The sequence below is a fragment of the Coregonus lavaretus genome, assembly GCF_964263955.1.
Source record: "Coregonus lavaretus genome assembly, chromosome: 15".
NCBI lineage: Eukaryota > Metazoa > Chordata > Actinopteri > Salmoniformes > Salmonidae > Coregonus > Coregonus lavaretus.
Genome location: NC_140002.1, coordinates 40,104,122 through 40,121,971, shown reverse-complemented (window position 1 = coordinate 40,121,971; position 17,850 = coordinate 40,104,122). Strand labels below are relative to the sequence as shown.

General features: G+C 42.0%; 1 protein-coding gene across 1 annotated transcript in view; it reads right to left on the bottom strand.

The window, feature by feature from the left end:
- Nucleotides 1–3,172: 3,172 nt before the first annotated feature.
- LOC311142568 (calpain-5-like) overlaps nt 3,173–17,850 on the bottom strand; it is a gene marked incomplete at both ends in the record, with an annotated part of 28,280 nt that continues 13,602 nt past the window's right edge. Inside the window, 5 exons of the mRNA XM_084178245.1 lie at nt 3,173–3,355; nt 3,513–3,649; nt 3,775–3,896; nt 4,024–4,226; nt 14,471–14,789. Coding sequence (XP_084034371.1) covers nt 3,173–3,355; nt 3,513–3,649; nt 3,775–3,896; nt 4,024–4,226; nt 14,471–14,789 — 964 coding nt within the window. The remainder of the gene's footprint in view (nt 3,356–3,512; nt 3,650–3,774; nt 3,897–4,023; nt 4,227–14,470; nt 14,790–17,850) is intronic.

Below are 17,850 nucleotides of genomic sequence, written 5' to 3'. Positions count from 1 at the left end.
TGAGGTGCAGGGTAGCTGCTCACTCATACCTCCACTGTAGGCTATACGTACTGTAGAAATGCAGGAGAGCCTCACACTGTCCATTGCAAGGAGGACATTTCATGCATGGGAAAACAACACGTTAATTCATTTTCCAAGTAGGCTAACATTGTTAGGATATGTGTGTATGTATGTAAATAGGATGGAAAAAAATGCAATGAAAATATTCAGGTTGCTCTATAGAAGGCCTATGTATTTGTAAATGGTTGCACCCTGGAAATTGAACAAGAAAATAAACATTGTCTCTACACTCCTGGATGGAACAATACTGCTTGGGCTGTGTCAGACAGTACCCCACCTGGACACAGAGCCATTGGAAGCAGTCCCCTGTCTGTCTCCAGCACACCCATGAAGGCTGTCTGGCTGTCCGGAGCACGACTGCTGAGTGTGCCTGTGGCTGAGAGTATCAGGGACCTCACAGAGACTATCTGCCCTGTGACCTTTGGTCTCACCTACGTACCTGAACTATGAGCACAAAGATGAACTCTGGGACAGCTAGCGGCCCACCGGCCTGCCCCACCCTGCCCCACCGGCCCACCGGCCTGCCCCACCCTGCCCCGCCGGCCCGCTCCTCTTCTGCGGTCGCTCCTGTACATTCCTCTCTTCTGAATGTGTAAACCTGTACACGTGGTGTGAAAATTCCTCTATAAATGTGTATCAAGAGATGGAACAAAGACAAAAAAGCATTTCTTTTAAAATTATTCCTATTATTATTCCTATTATTATTATCTGGGTTTGTAAACTGCTGATCCATCTGGTAAACCTCAGCAGGCCCCATCTTTGGAAACAGACTGATGAGAAAAAGCGAAGGGGGAAAATTAAGGTTTCGGATAAGCTATTTTTAATTGTGGTTGAAGCAATATACTTTTTTTAATTATGAATTGTGCATGGCTGTGTCTTGAGTGTAAAACAACAAAATACTGCAGTTTGGGAACTGGACTGAAATAAAAAAAATAAAAAAACGACATTGTAAATTAACTTTTTGGTTTCAATGGATTTCCTTTTCTTTGCTTTTAGTAGGGATTACCTGGCAAGTAATTTCGAGCAAGGGAGTACGGTAGTTTAGACACACACAGTATACCCTTTAGACATTTCAAGTTGTTCAGTGGAAGGATACAAATTGATGACCATGGTCCAAACTTACACTGTAGGTTATTCAAGAATTTACAATATTGTGTAGCAAAAACTGAAGCCTATAGTCTGTTTCTCAGCAATATCAAAAGAGGCACATATATTGGTCTATGATAACAAACATGTTATTGAAATGTATAAGTTGCATAATTTTGTATACAGATACAATATACAGTGGGGAAAAAAAGTATTTAGTCAGCCACCAATTGTGCAAGTTCTCCCACTTAAAAAGATGAGAGAGGCCTGTCATTTTCATCATAGGTACACGTCAACTATGACAGACAAAATGAGAAAAAAAATCCAGAAAATCACACTGTAGGATTTTTTATGAATTTATTTGCACATTATGGTGGAAAATAAGTATTTGGTCAATAACAAAAGTTTCTCAATACTTTGTTATATACCCTTTGTTGGCAATGACACAGGTCAAACGTTTTCTGTAAGTCTTCACAAGGTTTTCACACACTGTTGCTGGTATTTTGGCCCATTCCTCCATGCAGATCTCCTCTAGAGCAGTGATGTTTTGGGGCTGTCGCTGGGCAACACGGACTTTCAACTCCCTCCAAAGATTTTCTATGAGGTTGAGATCTGGAGACTGGCTAGGCCACTCCAGGACCTTGAAATGCTTCTTACGAAGCCACTCCTTCGTTGCCCGGGCGGTGTGTTTGGGATCATTGTCATGCTGAAAGACCCAGCCACGTTTCATCTTCAATGCACTTGCTGATGGAAGGAGGTTTTCACTCAAAATCTCACGATACATGGCCCCATTCATTTTTTCCTTTACACGGATCAGTCGTCCTGGTCCCTTTGCAGAAAAACAGCCCCAAAGCATGATGTTTCCACCCCCATGCTTCACAGTAGGTATGGTGTTCTTTGGATGCAACTCAGCATTCTTTGTCCTCCAAACACGACGAGTTGAGTTTTTACCAAAAAGTTCTATTTTGGTTTCATCTGACCATATGACATTCTCCCAATCCTCTTCTGGATCATCCAAATGCACTCTAGCAAACTTCAGACGGGCCTGGACATGTACTGGCTTAAGCAGGGGGACACGTCTGGCACTGCAGGATTTGAGTCCCTGGCGGCGTAGTGTGTTACTGATGGTAGGCTTTGTTACTTTGGTCCCAGCTCTCTGCAGGTCATTCACTAGGTCCCCCCGTGTGGATCTGGGATTTTTGCTCACCGTTCTTGTGATCATTTTGACCCCACGGGGTGAGATCTTGTGTGGAGCCCCAGATTGAGGGAGATTATCACTGGTCTTGTATGTCTTCCATTTCCTAATAATTGCTCCCACAGTTGATTTCTTCAAACCAAACTGCTTACCTATTGCAGATTCAGTCTTCCCAGCCTGGTGCAGGTCTACAATTTTGTTTCTGGTGTCCTTTGACAGCTCTTTGGTCTTGGCCATAGTGGAGTTTGGAGTGTGACTGTTTGAGGTTGTGGACAGGTGTCTTTTATACTGATAACAAGTTCAAACAGGTGCCATTAATACAGGTAACGAGTGGAGGACAGAGGAGCCTCTTAAAGAAGAAGTTACAGGTCTGTGAGAGCCAGAAATCTTGCTTGTTTGTAGGTGACCAAATACTTATTTTCCACCATAATTTGCAAATAAATTCATTAAAAATCCTACAATGTGATTTTCTGGATATTTTTTTCTCAATTTTTTTCTCAATTTTTTTTTCTCAATTTTTTCTAATAATTGCATTTTGTCTTGCTTCATGCTGACTTTTTCACATTCATTCATCTTTCAAAACACAAAGTACTGCAATAACAGTTAAAAAAAATAACTCCAGAAGGCTTGAAGTTTCTTCTTGGTCCATGACCATGCCAGTCCTTAATAGATTATGAGCTCATGTTGATAGTCATTCTGACAACCATATTAAGTATTGTAGTGATAAGCTCCTGTCCAAAGTCTCCGTCTGGCATTGTTATTGTAAGGAAGAGGCGACAGAGTGTTGTTTACATTGTCAATGTGTCCCAGGTAGTAGTTAGCTGATCCAGGTCACATCTCTGTGAGCTCGGTGCAGGTGACGATGCGGAGGGTGATGGAGCCAGGCATCTCGTCGGCCATCGCTCTGCCCCTTTTCCTTAGCTGGAGCCTCTGGGGGTTGGTGGAGTCCTTTAATGAGCCTGTCAGAACCACCTGGCCCAGGAACTGGTCCTTCACAGCATTACTATTCCACACCTGGGGAAGAGGACAAGTAGGGAGGGGTAGACCAGGTAAGATCAAGGCATGAAAACTACACTAACACTAACTTAGGACATCCAATGTACCAATTCATTAATCAGTTTATCTTTCCTTCCCATTGGTATTTATGGTATTGGACACCTCTATAGCTTACCTCCACAGTGATTGGCTTCCTGGGCTTCTTTCTGTAGAAGATGGCTCTGGTCTCAAACACCGGGTCCAGGGTGTCTGCCTTAACTGTTGACCGGACTGAGTGGCCCTCACAGGACACGATCACATATGGATCTGCACCTGCACAATGACACAATATGAACCAGCATTAGGTCATGCTGAGTATACTCTTATAATGTCTGTTTCTGATTTATGTTTCCCTGTAATGTATAGTATTCAATAGAGGTTGTGGAGCGTTCCCTAACCCCCTGTGCTGTCCTGGTTCTCCAGCCCCTCTGCTCCGTGGACGTAGATCTGGGACACAGCATGGGGGTAGCCAGTGAACGCACTCCAACACCTCATCCTGGGCTTGTGTTCTGTTAGCTCTCTGAGAGACGAAGAGAGATCATCATATACCTTTAAAGTAATGCTAAATACTGCATAGATATCATACTAAAGTGTGTTATTACATCTAAATAGGGCTCTTAGGTATGCCACAGGTCTAGTTCCAGTACCTGCATCCTGAGTCTACATCAGTGTAAACACGCAGCATGAACTCTCCCAGAATCTCGGGATTTAAGGTGGAGGGGATGATGATGTAGCGGCCCTTGAGGAGCATGACCCTCATGAACACTGTGCGGGTGTTGATGTACTTCGACGTTTGCACGTTCATCTGGGTGATGATCTTATGCATGCGGTACTTTCTGTTCAGTTCCACCTTAAATCAGAATAAATCATTTCTCACCATGACTGTTCCCCAATGTTTGTTGTTTCAGCTTGAACAGATCTTAAATATAAATCATCGGTAACACTTCATTTTAAGGGGTCCTTATTACAGTGTAAGTAAATATGTAATTACACTGTAACAAGTATTATAATTAATTCTAATAACTCATAGTTACTGTAATAACAACATGTAACTGGTGGTAATTGCAGTCTGTGATTATAGAGGTGTAACAACGAATGCTTGTTACCATGCTTGTTACAAATGTTAAAGTTTCCGATAGCATCCCAACGCACCACATTTCAGCCTGCACAAACCACATGATAAGTGTTAGCCTATTGAAAACCGACCACCTCATTGACACAGCTCTGCCATAAAGATATGGAGTCTGATGCTCAGGCCCAATGGCAAAAACGGGTTCAAAAAACAGTTCACATAAAAACAATATTTTAAATTGTTAAATCATTTAATAGTGCATTTGACAATGGGTCAATTACTTTAACCATCAATTATACCTCTTTAAACACATTAATAAACCGTTATGGTTAAAATTGTGAGATAGTCATTCGTGCTTGCCAAATAGTATTAAGCTTGGTTGAATAATGGTTTATAAATACACTCAAAATGGTCATAAGACAAACTTTGTAACCTTGCAAGGGTTGCACTGTTGAGGAACATTCTCACATTTGGATGGGATGCATTGGTGCAATTATTTATTTATTCCAGGAATTCAGGCATCATGTCAAGATCTGCCCATCTGCTCAACATGCTCGAAAAGCGGTACAAAAGTTCAGACTCATGTTGATAGCTAGCTCCACAACCGAGTGTGTGTGGAGTGTGTTCTTCACGGATAACTCATGGTTTCAACTGTACCGTGCAGGTGCCAAAATTGTGAACAGAGCGCCCCAGCGTGCCAGTGACCATCGAAGGTGAGCATTTGCCTACTGCATGGCATCATGTGGGCGAGCGGTTTTTAGATGGCAAAATTGTGAACAGAGTGCCCCATGGTGGCGGTGGGGTGATGGTATGGGCAGGCATAAGCTACGGACAACAAACACAAATAGATTTTATTGATGGCAATTTGAATGTACAACATCCTGAGGCCCACTGTCGTGCCATTCATCCGCCGCCATCACCTCATGTTTCAGCATGATAATGCATGGCCTCATGTTGCAAGGATCTGTACACAATTCCTGGAAGCTGAAAATGTCCCAGTTCTTCCAAAGCCTGCATACTCACCAGACATGTCACCCATTGAGCATGTTTGGGATGCTCTGGATTGACGTGTACGTCAGCGTGTTCCAGTTCCCGCCAATATCCAGCAACTTCACACAGCCATTGAAGAGTGGGACAACATTCCACAGGCCACAATCAACAGCCTGATCAACTATTTGCGAAGGAGATGTGTCGCGCTGCATGAAGCAAATGGTGGTCACACCAGATACTGACAGGTTTTCTGATTCACGCCCCTACAAGGTATTGTATCAGTGACCAACAGACGCATTTATGTATTCCCAGTCATGTGAAATCCATAGATTAGGGCCTAATGAATTTATTTAAATTGACTGATTTCCTTATATGAACTGTAACTCAGTAACATATTTAAAATTGTTGCATGTTGCATTTATATTTTTGTTTAGTGTAGTTGCCATGTACAAAATAGACTTTCCATGCGATCTGTAGCTAACTACCTAAAGCTGGCAAATATGCTATGATCGCTACTCGCTAGCTAAATAGATAGCTAACATTAGCTGGGCTCGATGGTCTTATCTTCCCTGAACCTTGTTCTCAGGGTAGCTGTACCCTAACAGTATTACGTGAGACACACCCAGCATGTAAACGTTAGCTAGCTGGCTTCCTACTTGTGTCAACACAAGCACTATTATTGCTAGCTGGATAACACAACAACTAGCTAGGTAGGCCTAGCTAGCTACAGTGCCTTCAGAACATATTCATACCCCTTAACTTATTCCACATTTTGTTGTGTTACAGCCTGATTTAAAAATGGATTAAATTAATTTGTTCTTACCCATCTACACACAATACCCCATAATGACAAAGTAAAAACATGTTTTTAGAATTATTTGCAAATGTATTGAAAATGAAATACAGAAATATCTCATTTACATACAGTGGGGAGAACAAGTATTTGATACACTGCCGATTTTGCAGGTTTTCCTATTTACAAAGCATGTAGAGGTCTGTAATTTTTATCATAGGTACACTTCAACTGTGAGAGACGGAATCTAAAACAAAAATCCAGAAAATCACATTGTATGATTTTTAAGTAATTCATTTGCATTTTATTGCATGACATAAGTATTTGATACATCAGAAAAGCAGAACTTCATATTTGCTACAGAAACCTTTGTTTGCAATTACAGAGATCATACGTTTCCTGTAGGTCTTGACCAGGTTTGCACACACTGCAGCAGGGATTTTGGCCCACTCCTCCATACAGACCTTCTCCAGATCCTTCAGGTTTCGGGGCTGTTGCTGGGCAATACGGACTTTCAGCTCCCTCCAAAGATTTTCTATTGGGTTCAGGTCTGGAGACTGGCTAGGTCACTCCAGGACCTTGAGATGCTTCTTACGGAGCCACTCCTTAGTTGCCCTGGCTGTATGTTTCGGGTCGTTGTCATGCTGGAAGACCCAGCCACGACCCATCTTCAATGCTCTTACTGAGGGAAGGAGGTTGTTGGCCAAGATCTCGCGATACATGACCCCATCCATCCTCCCCTCAATATGGTGCAGTTGTCCTGTCCCCTTTGCAGAAAAGCATCCCCAAAGAATGATGTTTCCACCTCCATGCTTCACGGTTGGGATGGTGTTCTTGAGGTTGTACTCATCCTTCTTCTTCCTCCAAACACGGCGAGTGGAGTTTAGACCAAAAAGCTCTATTTTTGTCTCATCAGACCACATGACCTTCTCCCATTCCTCCTCTGGATCATCCAGATGGTCATTGGCAAACTTCAGACGGGCCTGGACATGCGCTGGCTTGAGCAGGGGGACCTTGCGTGCACTGCAGGATTTTAATCCATGACGGCATAGTGTGTTACTAATGGTTTTCTTTGAGACTGTGGTCCCAGCTCTCTTCAGGTCATTGACCAGGTCCTGTCCGTGTAGTTCTCACCTTCCTCATGATCATTGATGCCCCACGAGGTGAGATCTTGCATGGAGCCCCAGACCGAGGGTGATTGACCGTCATCTTGAACTTCTTCCATTTTCTAATAATTGCGCCAACAGTTGTTGCCTTCTCACCAAGCTGCTTGCCTATTGTCCTGTAGCCCATCCCAGCCTTGTGCAGGTCTACACTTTTATCCCTGATGTCCTTACACAGCTCTCTGGTCTTGGCCATTGTGGAGAGGTTGGAGTCTGTTTGATTGAGTGTGTGGACAGGTGTCTTTTATACAGGTAACGAGTTCAAACAGGTGCAGTTAATACAGGTAATGAGTGGAGAACAGGAGGGCTTCTTAAAGAAAAACTAACAGGTCTGTAAGAGCCGGAATTCTTACTGGTTGGTAGGTGATCAAATACTTATGTCATGCAATAAAATGCAAATTAATTACTTAAAAATCATACAATGTGATTTTCTGGATTTTTGTTTTAGATTCCGTCTCTCACAGTTGAAGTGTACCTATGATAAAAATTACAGACCTCTACATGCTTTGTAAGTAGGAAAACCTGCAAAATCAGCAGTGTATCAAATACTTGATTTTTTGGATTTTTGTTTTAGATTCCGTCTCTCACAGTTGAAGTGTACCTATGATAAAAATTACAGACCTCTACATGCTTTGTAAGTAGGAAAACCTGCAAAATCAGCAGTGTATCAAATACTTGATTTTTTGGATTTTTGTTTTAGATTCCGTCTCTCACAGTTGAAGTGTACCTATGATAAAAATTACAGACCTCCACATGCTTTGTAAGTAGGAAAACCTGCAAAATCGGCAGTGTATCAAATACTTGTTCTCCCCACTGTAGGTTAGTATTGTGGAGTAACTACAATGTTGTTGATCCATCCTCAGTTTTCTCCTATCACAGCCATTAAACTCTGTAACTGTTTTAAAGTCACTCTTGGCCTCATGGTGAAATCACTGAGTCGTTTGCTTCCTCTCCGGCAACTGAGTTAGGAAGGACACCTGTATCTTTGTAGTGACAGTGTGTATTGAAGACCATCGAAAGTGTAATTAATAACTTCACCATGCTCAAAGGGACATTCAATGTCTGCTTTTTAATTTTTACCCATCTACGGATAGGTGCCCTTTATAAAGCATTGGAAAATGCACCCAATTGTCATACTTTAGTAAAAGTATAGATAGCTTAATAGAAAGTTACTCAAGCAAAAGTGAAAGTCAGCCAGTAAAATACTACTTGAGTAAAAGTCTAAAAGTATTTGGTTTTAAATATACTTAAGTATCAAAAGTAAATGTAATTGCTAAAAATACTTAAGTATCAAAAGTAAAGGTAAAAGTATAAATAATTTAAAATTCCTATTATTTAGCAAAGCAGACGGCACAATTGTCTTGCTTTTTTATTTTCAGATAGCCAGGGGCACACTCCAACACTCAGACATTATTTACAAAATATGCATTTGTCCACCAGACCAGAGGCAGTAGGGATGACCTCGTGTTGTCTTGATAGGTGCGTAAATTTGACTATTTTCCTGTCCTGCTAAGCATAAAAAATGTAATGAGTACTTTTGGTTGTCAGGGAAAATGTATGGAGTAAAAAGTACAATATTTTCTTTAGGAATATAGTGAAGTAAAAGTAAAAGTTGTCAAAAATATAAATAGTAAAGTAAAGTACAGATACCCAAAAAAACTACTTAAGTAGCACTTAAAAGTATTTTTACTTAAGTACTTTACACCACTGCCATAATATATAGGCTACAGATTTTAATCACCACTAGAATAGTTTTTATGTTATTGAGTAGGCCTATATCTTTGTTTAATCTAATTAATCAACGTATTAATCTAACAATAAAAATCCTTATTATTTTGTTGCAGAAAAGTTGACTAAAGTAAAAGCTAATCTTTTGTTTGTTGGTATTTTCACTTGATAACGAGTAATAAGTAATTACAGTTACCTATGAGCAATTTCTATATAAAGTTACACTTCACATTAAACAGCAAAATCCTGTGTAACAACTAGGACAACCTTGTACTTATGCACAGCGGTGAAACTTTCACTGGGGACGGGGGGATAGTTGACGGGGGGGCCAATTTTATCATTGGAATGTGATACAAAACGAGGCAACGGTGTGCTTTAGAACCATGCGGACTCCTCGAGCGGTCGGGTAAGCTGTTTGGAGTGTTTATCCGATTGGATAAAAAATATATACAGTACCAGTCAAAAGTGTGGACACACCTACACACCTACTCATTGCTTTATTTTTTACATTGTAGAATAATAGTGAAGACATCAAAACTATGAAATAACACATATGGAATCATGTAGTAACCCCAAACATTATTTTATATTTGAGATCCTTTGCCTTTATGATAACTTTGCACACTCTTGGCGTTCTCTCAACCAGCTTCACCTGGAATGCTTTTCCAACAGTCTTGAAGGAGTTCCCACATATGCTGAGCACTTGTTGGCTGCTTTACCTTCACTCTGCCGTCCGACTCATCCCAAACCATCTCAATTGGGTTGAGGTCGGGTGATTGTGGAGGCCAGGTCATCTGATGCTGCACTCCATCACTCTCCTTCTTGATAAAATATCCCTTATACAGCCTGGAGGTGTGTTGGGTCATTGTCTTGTTGAAAAACAATTGATAGTCCCACTAAGCCCAAACCAGATGGCATGGCGTATCGCTGCAGAATGCTGTGCCTTGAATTCTAAATAAATCACAGATAGTATCACCAGCAAAGCACACCAACCATGGAGGCCTGATTCACACAGTCCCCTCTGAACAGTTGATGTCGAGATGTGTCTGTGACTTGAACTCTGTGAAGCATTTACTTGGGCTGCAATTTCTGAGGCTGGTAACTCTAATTAACTTATCCTCTGCAGCATAGGTAACTCTGGGTCTTCCTTTCCTGTTGTGGTCCTCATGAGAGCCAGTTTCATCATAGCGCTTGATGGTTTTTGCGACTGCACTTGAAGAAACTTTCAAAGTACTTGAAATGTTCCATACTGACTGACCTTCATGTCTTAAAGTAATGATGGACTGTCGTTTCTCTTTGCTTATTTGAGCAGTTCTTGCAATAATATGGACTTGGTATTTGATCAAATAGGGCTATCTTCTGTATACCTCCTTACTTTGTCACAACCCAACTGATTGGCTCGAACGCATTAAGAAGGAATGAATTTCCACAAATTAACTTTTAAGAAGGCACACCTGTTAATTAAAATGCATTCCAGGTGACTACCTCATGAAGCTGGTTGAGAGAATGCCAATAGTGTGCAAAGCTGTCAAGGCAAAGGGTGGCTATTTGAAGAATTCCAAATATAAAAAATATTTTGATTTGTTTAACACGTTTTTGGTTACTACATGATTCCATATGTGTTATTTCATAGTTTTGATGTCGTCACTATTATTCTACAATGTGAAAAATAGTAAAAATAAAGAAAAACCCTTGAATGAGTAGGTCTGTCCAAACTTTTGACTGGTAGTGTATATATATTTATATTATGTTGCGCCCCTACTTATGCAGATATTACAGATATGTACTCTGTTGTGTATTACTGTGTTTATTTTCTCACTTGGATGGTGCTTTCAGAAGCTGACAATTAGATTGTCAGGATGGGTAACATACTTTGTAGGTACACTACAAGTACCCCTCAAGATACACAGGATTTAGCTAGTTAAAATGAAGTGTAACACCTAGTAATCACATTGTACTTATGCAGATATTACATGTACTCTGTGCTTAAACACGTGTATCTGGAGGGGTACTTACTTGTAATTAATGTGTACTTATATAGTACGTTACCCATCCTGACAAGCTGACCCTAATTGTATAGCTTCTGGAAGACACTATACAGGATTTAACTAGTTAAAAAAGTGTAACACCTAGTAATTCCATTGTATTTATGACATGTACTCTGTGGTGTGCTAGTGTGTTTATCCTCCCACTTGGATGGTGCTTCCAGAAGCCTTAAAATGAGGGCCAGATTGACAGGATGAATAATGTACTATGGACAATGCATTCGGTGCATTCGGAAAGTATTCAGACCCCTTGACTTTTTCAACATTTTGTTCCGTTACAGCCTTATTCTAAAATGTATTAAATTATATTTTCCCTTATCGATGTACACACAATACCCCATAATGACGAAGCAAAAACAGGTTTTTATAAATTTTTGCAAATATATAAAAAAAAAAAAAGGAAATATCACATTTACATAAGTATTCAGACCCTTTACTCAGTACTTTGTTGAAGCACTTTTGGCAGCGATTACAGCTTCGAGTCTTCTTGGGTATGACTATACAACCTTGGCACACCTGTATTTGGGGAGTTTCTCCCATTCTTCTCTGCAGATCCTCTCGAGCTCTGTCAGGTTGGATGGGGAGCGTCGCTGCACAGCTATTTTCAGGTCTCTCCAGAGATGTTTGATCGGGTTCAAGTCCGGTCTCTGGCTGGGCCACTCAGGGACAATCAGAGACTTGTCCCAAAGCCACTCCTGCGTTGTCTTGGCTGTGTGGTTAGGGTCATTGTCCTGTTGGAAGGTGAACCTTCGCCCCAGTCTGAGGTCCTGAGCTCTCTAAAGCAGGTTTTCATCAAGGATCTCTCTGTACTTTGCTCTGTTCATCTTTCCCTCGATCCCGACTAGTCTCCCAGTCCCTGCCGCTGAAAAACATCCCCACAGCATGATGCTGCCACCACCATACTTCACCATAGGGATGGTGCCAGGTTTCCTCCAGACGTGACGATTGGCATTCAGGCCAAAGAGTTCAATCTTGGTTTCATCAGACCAGAGAATCTTGTTTCTCATGGTCTGAAAGTCCTTTAGCTGCCTTTTGGCAAACTGAGGAGTGGCTTACGTCTGGCCACTCTACCATAAAGGCCTGATTGGTGGAGTGCTGCAGAGATGGTTGTCCTTCTGGAAGGTTTTCCCATCTCCACAGAGGAACTCTGGAGCTCGGTCAGAGTGACTATCGGGTTCTTGATCACCTCCCTCGATTGCTCAGTTTGGCCGGGCGGCCCGATCTAGGAAGAGTCTTGGTGATTCCAAACTTCTTCCATTTAAGAATGATGGAGGCCACTGTGTTCTTGGGGACCTTTAATGGTGCAGAAATGTTTTGGTACCCTTTCCCAGATCTGTGCCTCAACATAATCCTGTCTTGGAGCTATACGGACAATTCCTTCCACCTCATGGCTTGGTTTTTGCGCTGACATGCACTGTCAACTGTGGGACCTTATACAGTGCTATGAAAAAGTATTTGCCCCCTTTCTAATTTTCTCTACTTTTGCATATTTGTGATACTGAATGTTATCAGATCTTCAACCAAAACCTAATATTAGATAAAGTGAACATAAGTGAACAAATAACACAACAATTACATGTTTATTTAATTTATTTCATAAACAAAGATATGCAACACCCAATTCCCCTGTGTGAAAAAGTAATTGCCCCCTTACACTCAATAACTGGTTGTGCCACTCTGCATTCCACAGTAAGAACATCATACCAAAGGTCAAGCATGGTGGTGGTGGTGTGATAGTTTGGGGATGCTTTGCTGCCTCAGGACCTGGACGACATGCCTTAATAGAAGGAACCATGAATTCTGCTCTGTATCAGAGAATTCTAAAGGAGAATGTCAGACCATCCGTCTGTGAGCTGAAGCTGAAGCGCAGCTGGGTCATGCAGCAAGACAATGATCCAAAACACACAATCAAGTCTACATGAAAATTGCTAAAAAAAAAGCAACAAATATGAAGTTTTGGAATGGCCTAGTCAAAGTCCAGACCTAATCCCAATTGAGATGTTGTGGCAGGACTTGAAACGAGCAGTTCATGCTTGAAAACCCACAGGTCACTGAGTTAAAGCAGTTCTGCATGGAAGAGTGGGCCAAAATTCCTCCACAGCGACGTGAGAGACTGATCAACAACTACAGGAAGCATTTGGTTGGAGTCATTGCAGCTAAAGGTGGCACAACCAGTTATTGAGTGTAAGTGCAATTACTTTTTCACACAGGGGAATTGGGTATTGCATAACTTTGTTTATGAAATAAATGAAATAAATATGTAATTGTTACTTTTTCATAGCACTGTATAGTCAGGTGTGTGCCTTTCCAACTCATGTCCAATCAATTGAATTTACCACAGGTGGACTCCAATCAAGTTGTAGAAACATCTCAAGGATGATCAATGGAAACAGGATGCACCTAAGGTCAATTTCGAGTCTCATAGCAAAGGGTCTGAATACTTATGTAAATATGGTTTTTCTGTATTTTTCTGTATAAATTTGCAAACATTTCTAAAAACCTGTTTTCGCTTTGTCATTATGGGGTATTGTGTGTAGATTGATGAGGGAAAACATTAATTCAATCAATTTTAGAATAAGGCTGTAACGTAACAAAATGTGGAAAAAGGGAAGGGGTCTGAATACTTTCCGAATGCACTGTAAGTACACATTAATTACAAGTAAGTACCCCTCAAGATATGCTTCATTTTAAGTAGCTAAATCCTGTGTAACACCTAGTAATTACGTTGTACTTATGCAGATATTACATGTACTCTGTGGTGTACTAGTGGGTTTAGCCACTTACTTGGATGGCAAGGAGTTTCCGGTTGTCATAATGGGTAATGTACACAGTAATTATAAGTATGGTAGACACCAGTCAGTGAGGTTGACCTATATCTTATCTGTTTTTGTAAACTCAATGAAGTTACAATTAACTACAATACTTGTTACAGTGTAATTACACATGTAATTACACTGTAATAAGGACCCCTTAAAATGAAGTTTAGTGATTACAGGTATGAACTGGCCAATGTGGCCATTATAAGTAATGTCTAACCATTATTGTAAACACCCACTGGCTGATTTGCTGTTTGTTCAACAGATGAAGAGAGAAAAGTGAAATTCCATTGATTTAGCCAAATTCTTATACAGATGGGGAAGCCAAACATGTGGCGCAGAGAACTTCTCCCCTAAAATAAACTTAAGTTGGACCAACGCCCCACGCCCCAGACGTACACCCTGTCCTTTTGACAAACCCTCACTGACCCAGTCTCTCACCCCAGTCCCACTGCAGTCAATCTAAGAGGGTGTTAATATTAACTACCTTGAAGACGGCGAAGCCGATGGTGAGGTTCTCTCCCTGGCCGATACGTCTGTGGATCTTCATGTCTCTCTGCTGTAGGGAGATCAGAACCTCGTCCACCTCCTTGGTCATGTCAAACAGGTACTGTGGGTTCTGTAGGAAGGTATGTTTGTGGTTCATGCAGCCTCCACAGCGGTTGTGCAGGGGGTCTGAATGCTTGGTCCAACTCCCGAAATGCATCACTTCGTGCCATGTCTTGTGGATGGTGAGCAGAGAGGTGTTGATGAGATGACACACGTCTGCGTCCGTGAAGTACTTACACCAGTCTGTAAATGCCATCCTATGGAGATAACACATAGAGGCACAAATTAAGATTGGTAGATACCATAAAACCTCAATTAAACGCTGAGTCTCAAATAGCCGCCTGTCCCTTTTGATAGCCGGGCAATGGCACACAATTCAGCAAATAAACACCTGTTTCAAATAAACGCTGGGTCTAAATGAATTGTTTACGAGGTTTCCATTATTTTTTAAATGAGGTTTAATGTTTTATTTGTTACAATAAATAATTCAGTGATTAATCAAAACAATTATGGAAATCATCTGTTTTTACACAGATTATCCATTATATTGACCAGATACTCAAGTAGACGCTCTAACAATTAAAATAAATGTCTTCAAAAATGGAAGGCAGTCGGGAGGAGTCAAGATCTGGTGGGACCATTCTAGCCAATGAGAGGGCAGATACAGTACGTGTGTGAACAACTAACCTAACGTAGCAGGCGTAAAAGAAACACCTGAAACTAGATCTCCTACATACTGGTCTTGACAAGAAGAGGTTCTGTTCAGCACTATTCAACCAATCCAGTAAATGTGGAGGAGGAGATAAAATGGAGTGTCGCCTTTTTAACGTTCCAAGGTGGAAATCGTGTGTCACAGGCCCTCTTTCCATTTCCCCTGAAAACCGGAACATCCGGTTGTTGGGGATTCGGCAGAGGCTAGTGAACATCAGGCACAACTCCGATATAAAGTGTTTTATCTCAAAGTTGTCGAGATGTCACGTGTCCTACTTACAGTGAGGGAAAAAAGTATTTGATCCCCTGCTGATTTTGTACGTTTGCCCACTGACAAATAAATTATCTGTCTATAATTTTAATGGTAGGTTTATTTGGACAGTGAGAGATAGAATAACAACAAAGAAATCCAGAAAAACGCATGTCAAAAATGTTATAAATTGATTTGCATTTTATTGAGGGAAATAAGTATTTGACCCCCTCTCAATCAGAAAGATCTCTGGCTCCCAGGTGTCTTTCATACAGGTAACGAGCTGAGATTAGGAGCACACTCTTTAAGGGAGTGCTCCTAATCTCAGTTTGTTACCTGTATAAAAGACACCTGTCCACAGAAGCAATCAATCATTCAGATTCCAAACTCTCCACCATGGCCAAGACCAAAGAGCTCTCCAAGGATGTCAGGGACAAGACTGTACACCTACACAAGGCTGGAATGGGCAACAAGACCATCGCCAAGCAGCTTGGTGAGAAGGTGACAACAGTTGGTGCGATTATTCGCAAATGGAAGAAACACAAAATAACTGTCAATCTCCCTCGGCCTGGGGCTCCATGCAAGATCTCACCTCGTGGAGTTGCAATGATCTTGAGAACGGTGAGGAATCAGCCCAGAACTACACGGGAGGATCTTGTCAATGATCTCAAGGCAGCTGGGACCATAGTCACCAAGAAAACAATTGGTAACACACTACGCCGTGAAGGACTGAAATCCACAAGGCCCCCCTGCTGAAGAAAGCACATATATAGGCCCGTCTGAAGTTTGCCAATGAACATCTGAATGATTCAGAGGAGAACTGGGTGAAAGTGTTGTGGTCAGATGAGACCAAAATCGAGCTCTTTGGCATCAACTCAACTCGCCGTGTTTGGAGGAGGAGGAATGCTGCCTATGACCCCAAGAACACCATCCACATGGAGGTGGAAACATTATGCTTTGGGGGTGTTTTTCTTCTAAGGGGACAGGACAACTTTACCGCATCAAAGGGACGATGGACGGGGCCATGTACCGTCATATCTTGGGTGAGAACCTCCTTCCCTCAGCCAGGGCATTGAAAATGGGTCGTGGATGGGTATTCCAGCATGACAATGACCCAAAACACACGGCCAAGGCAACAAACGAGTGGCTCAAGAAGAAGCACATTAAGGTCCTGGAGTGGCCTAGCCATTCTCCAGACCTTAATCCCATAGAAAATCTGTGGGGGGAGCTGAAGGTTCGAGTTGCCAAACGTCAGCCTCGAAACCTTAATGACTTGGTCTGCAAAGAGGAGTGGGACAAAATCCCTCCTGAGATGTGTGCAAATCTGGTGGCCAACTACAAGAAACGTCTGACCTCTGTGATTGCCAACAAGGGTTTTGCCACCAAGTACTAAGTCATGTTTTGCAGAGGGGTCAAATACTTATTTCCCTCATTAAAATGCAAATCAATTTATAACATTTTTGACATGCATTTTTCTGGATTATTTTGTAGTTATTCTGTCTCTCACTGTTCAAATAAACCTACCATTAAAATTATAGACTGATCATGTCACGATCGTCTACCAAAGATGAGGACCAAGGCGCAGCGTTGCAGGCAAACATACTCTTTAATTAGAGACACGATCAAAACAACAAACGATACATGACAGTTCACGGTCTAACATAAACAGACTTGAAACAAGATCCCACAAACACAAATGGGAAACAGACAGTTTAAATATGGCTCCCAATCAGAGACAACCAACGACAGCTGACACTTGTTGCCTCTGATTGGGAGCCATATTTAAACTGTCTGTTTCCCATTTGTGTTTGTGGGATCTTGTTTCAAGTCTGTTTATGTTAGACCGTGAACTGTCACGTATCGTTTGTTGTTTTGATCGTGTCTCTAATTAAAGAGTATGTTTGCCTGCAACGCTGCGCCTTGGTCCTCATCTTTGGTAGACGATCGTGACAGAAGATCCCACCTCGACTGGATCAAGCAGCGTGATGAGGAGAGAGGATGGACTTGGGAGGAGATGAGTGCGAGTCTGGCAAGAGGGATGGAGGCCTTGGCCACGGGTAGGAGTGAAGCCCATAAATTTTTTAGGGGGGGGCTAACGCCGTGGACGACGGGGCAGCAGGAGGCCGCCAGGTTACGGGAGTCACTGGTCACCAGGGGGAAGGAGGATGTAGAGGCACGGCGAGAGGTACTGGCGTGTGTTGCCAGTCCAGTCCGGCCTGTTCCTGATCCCCACGTAGGGCCAGTGGTGTGTGTTCCCAGTACGGTCCGGCCTGTTCCTGCCACTCGCACCAAGTCAGTGGTGCGCTTCGTCAGCCCGGCACGGCCCGTTCCTGCTCCCCGCACCAAGTCAGTGGTGC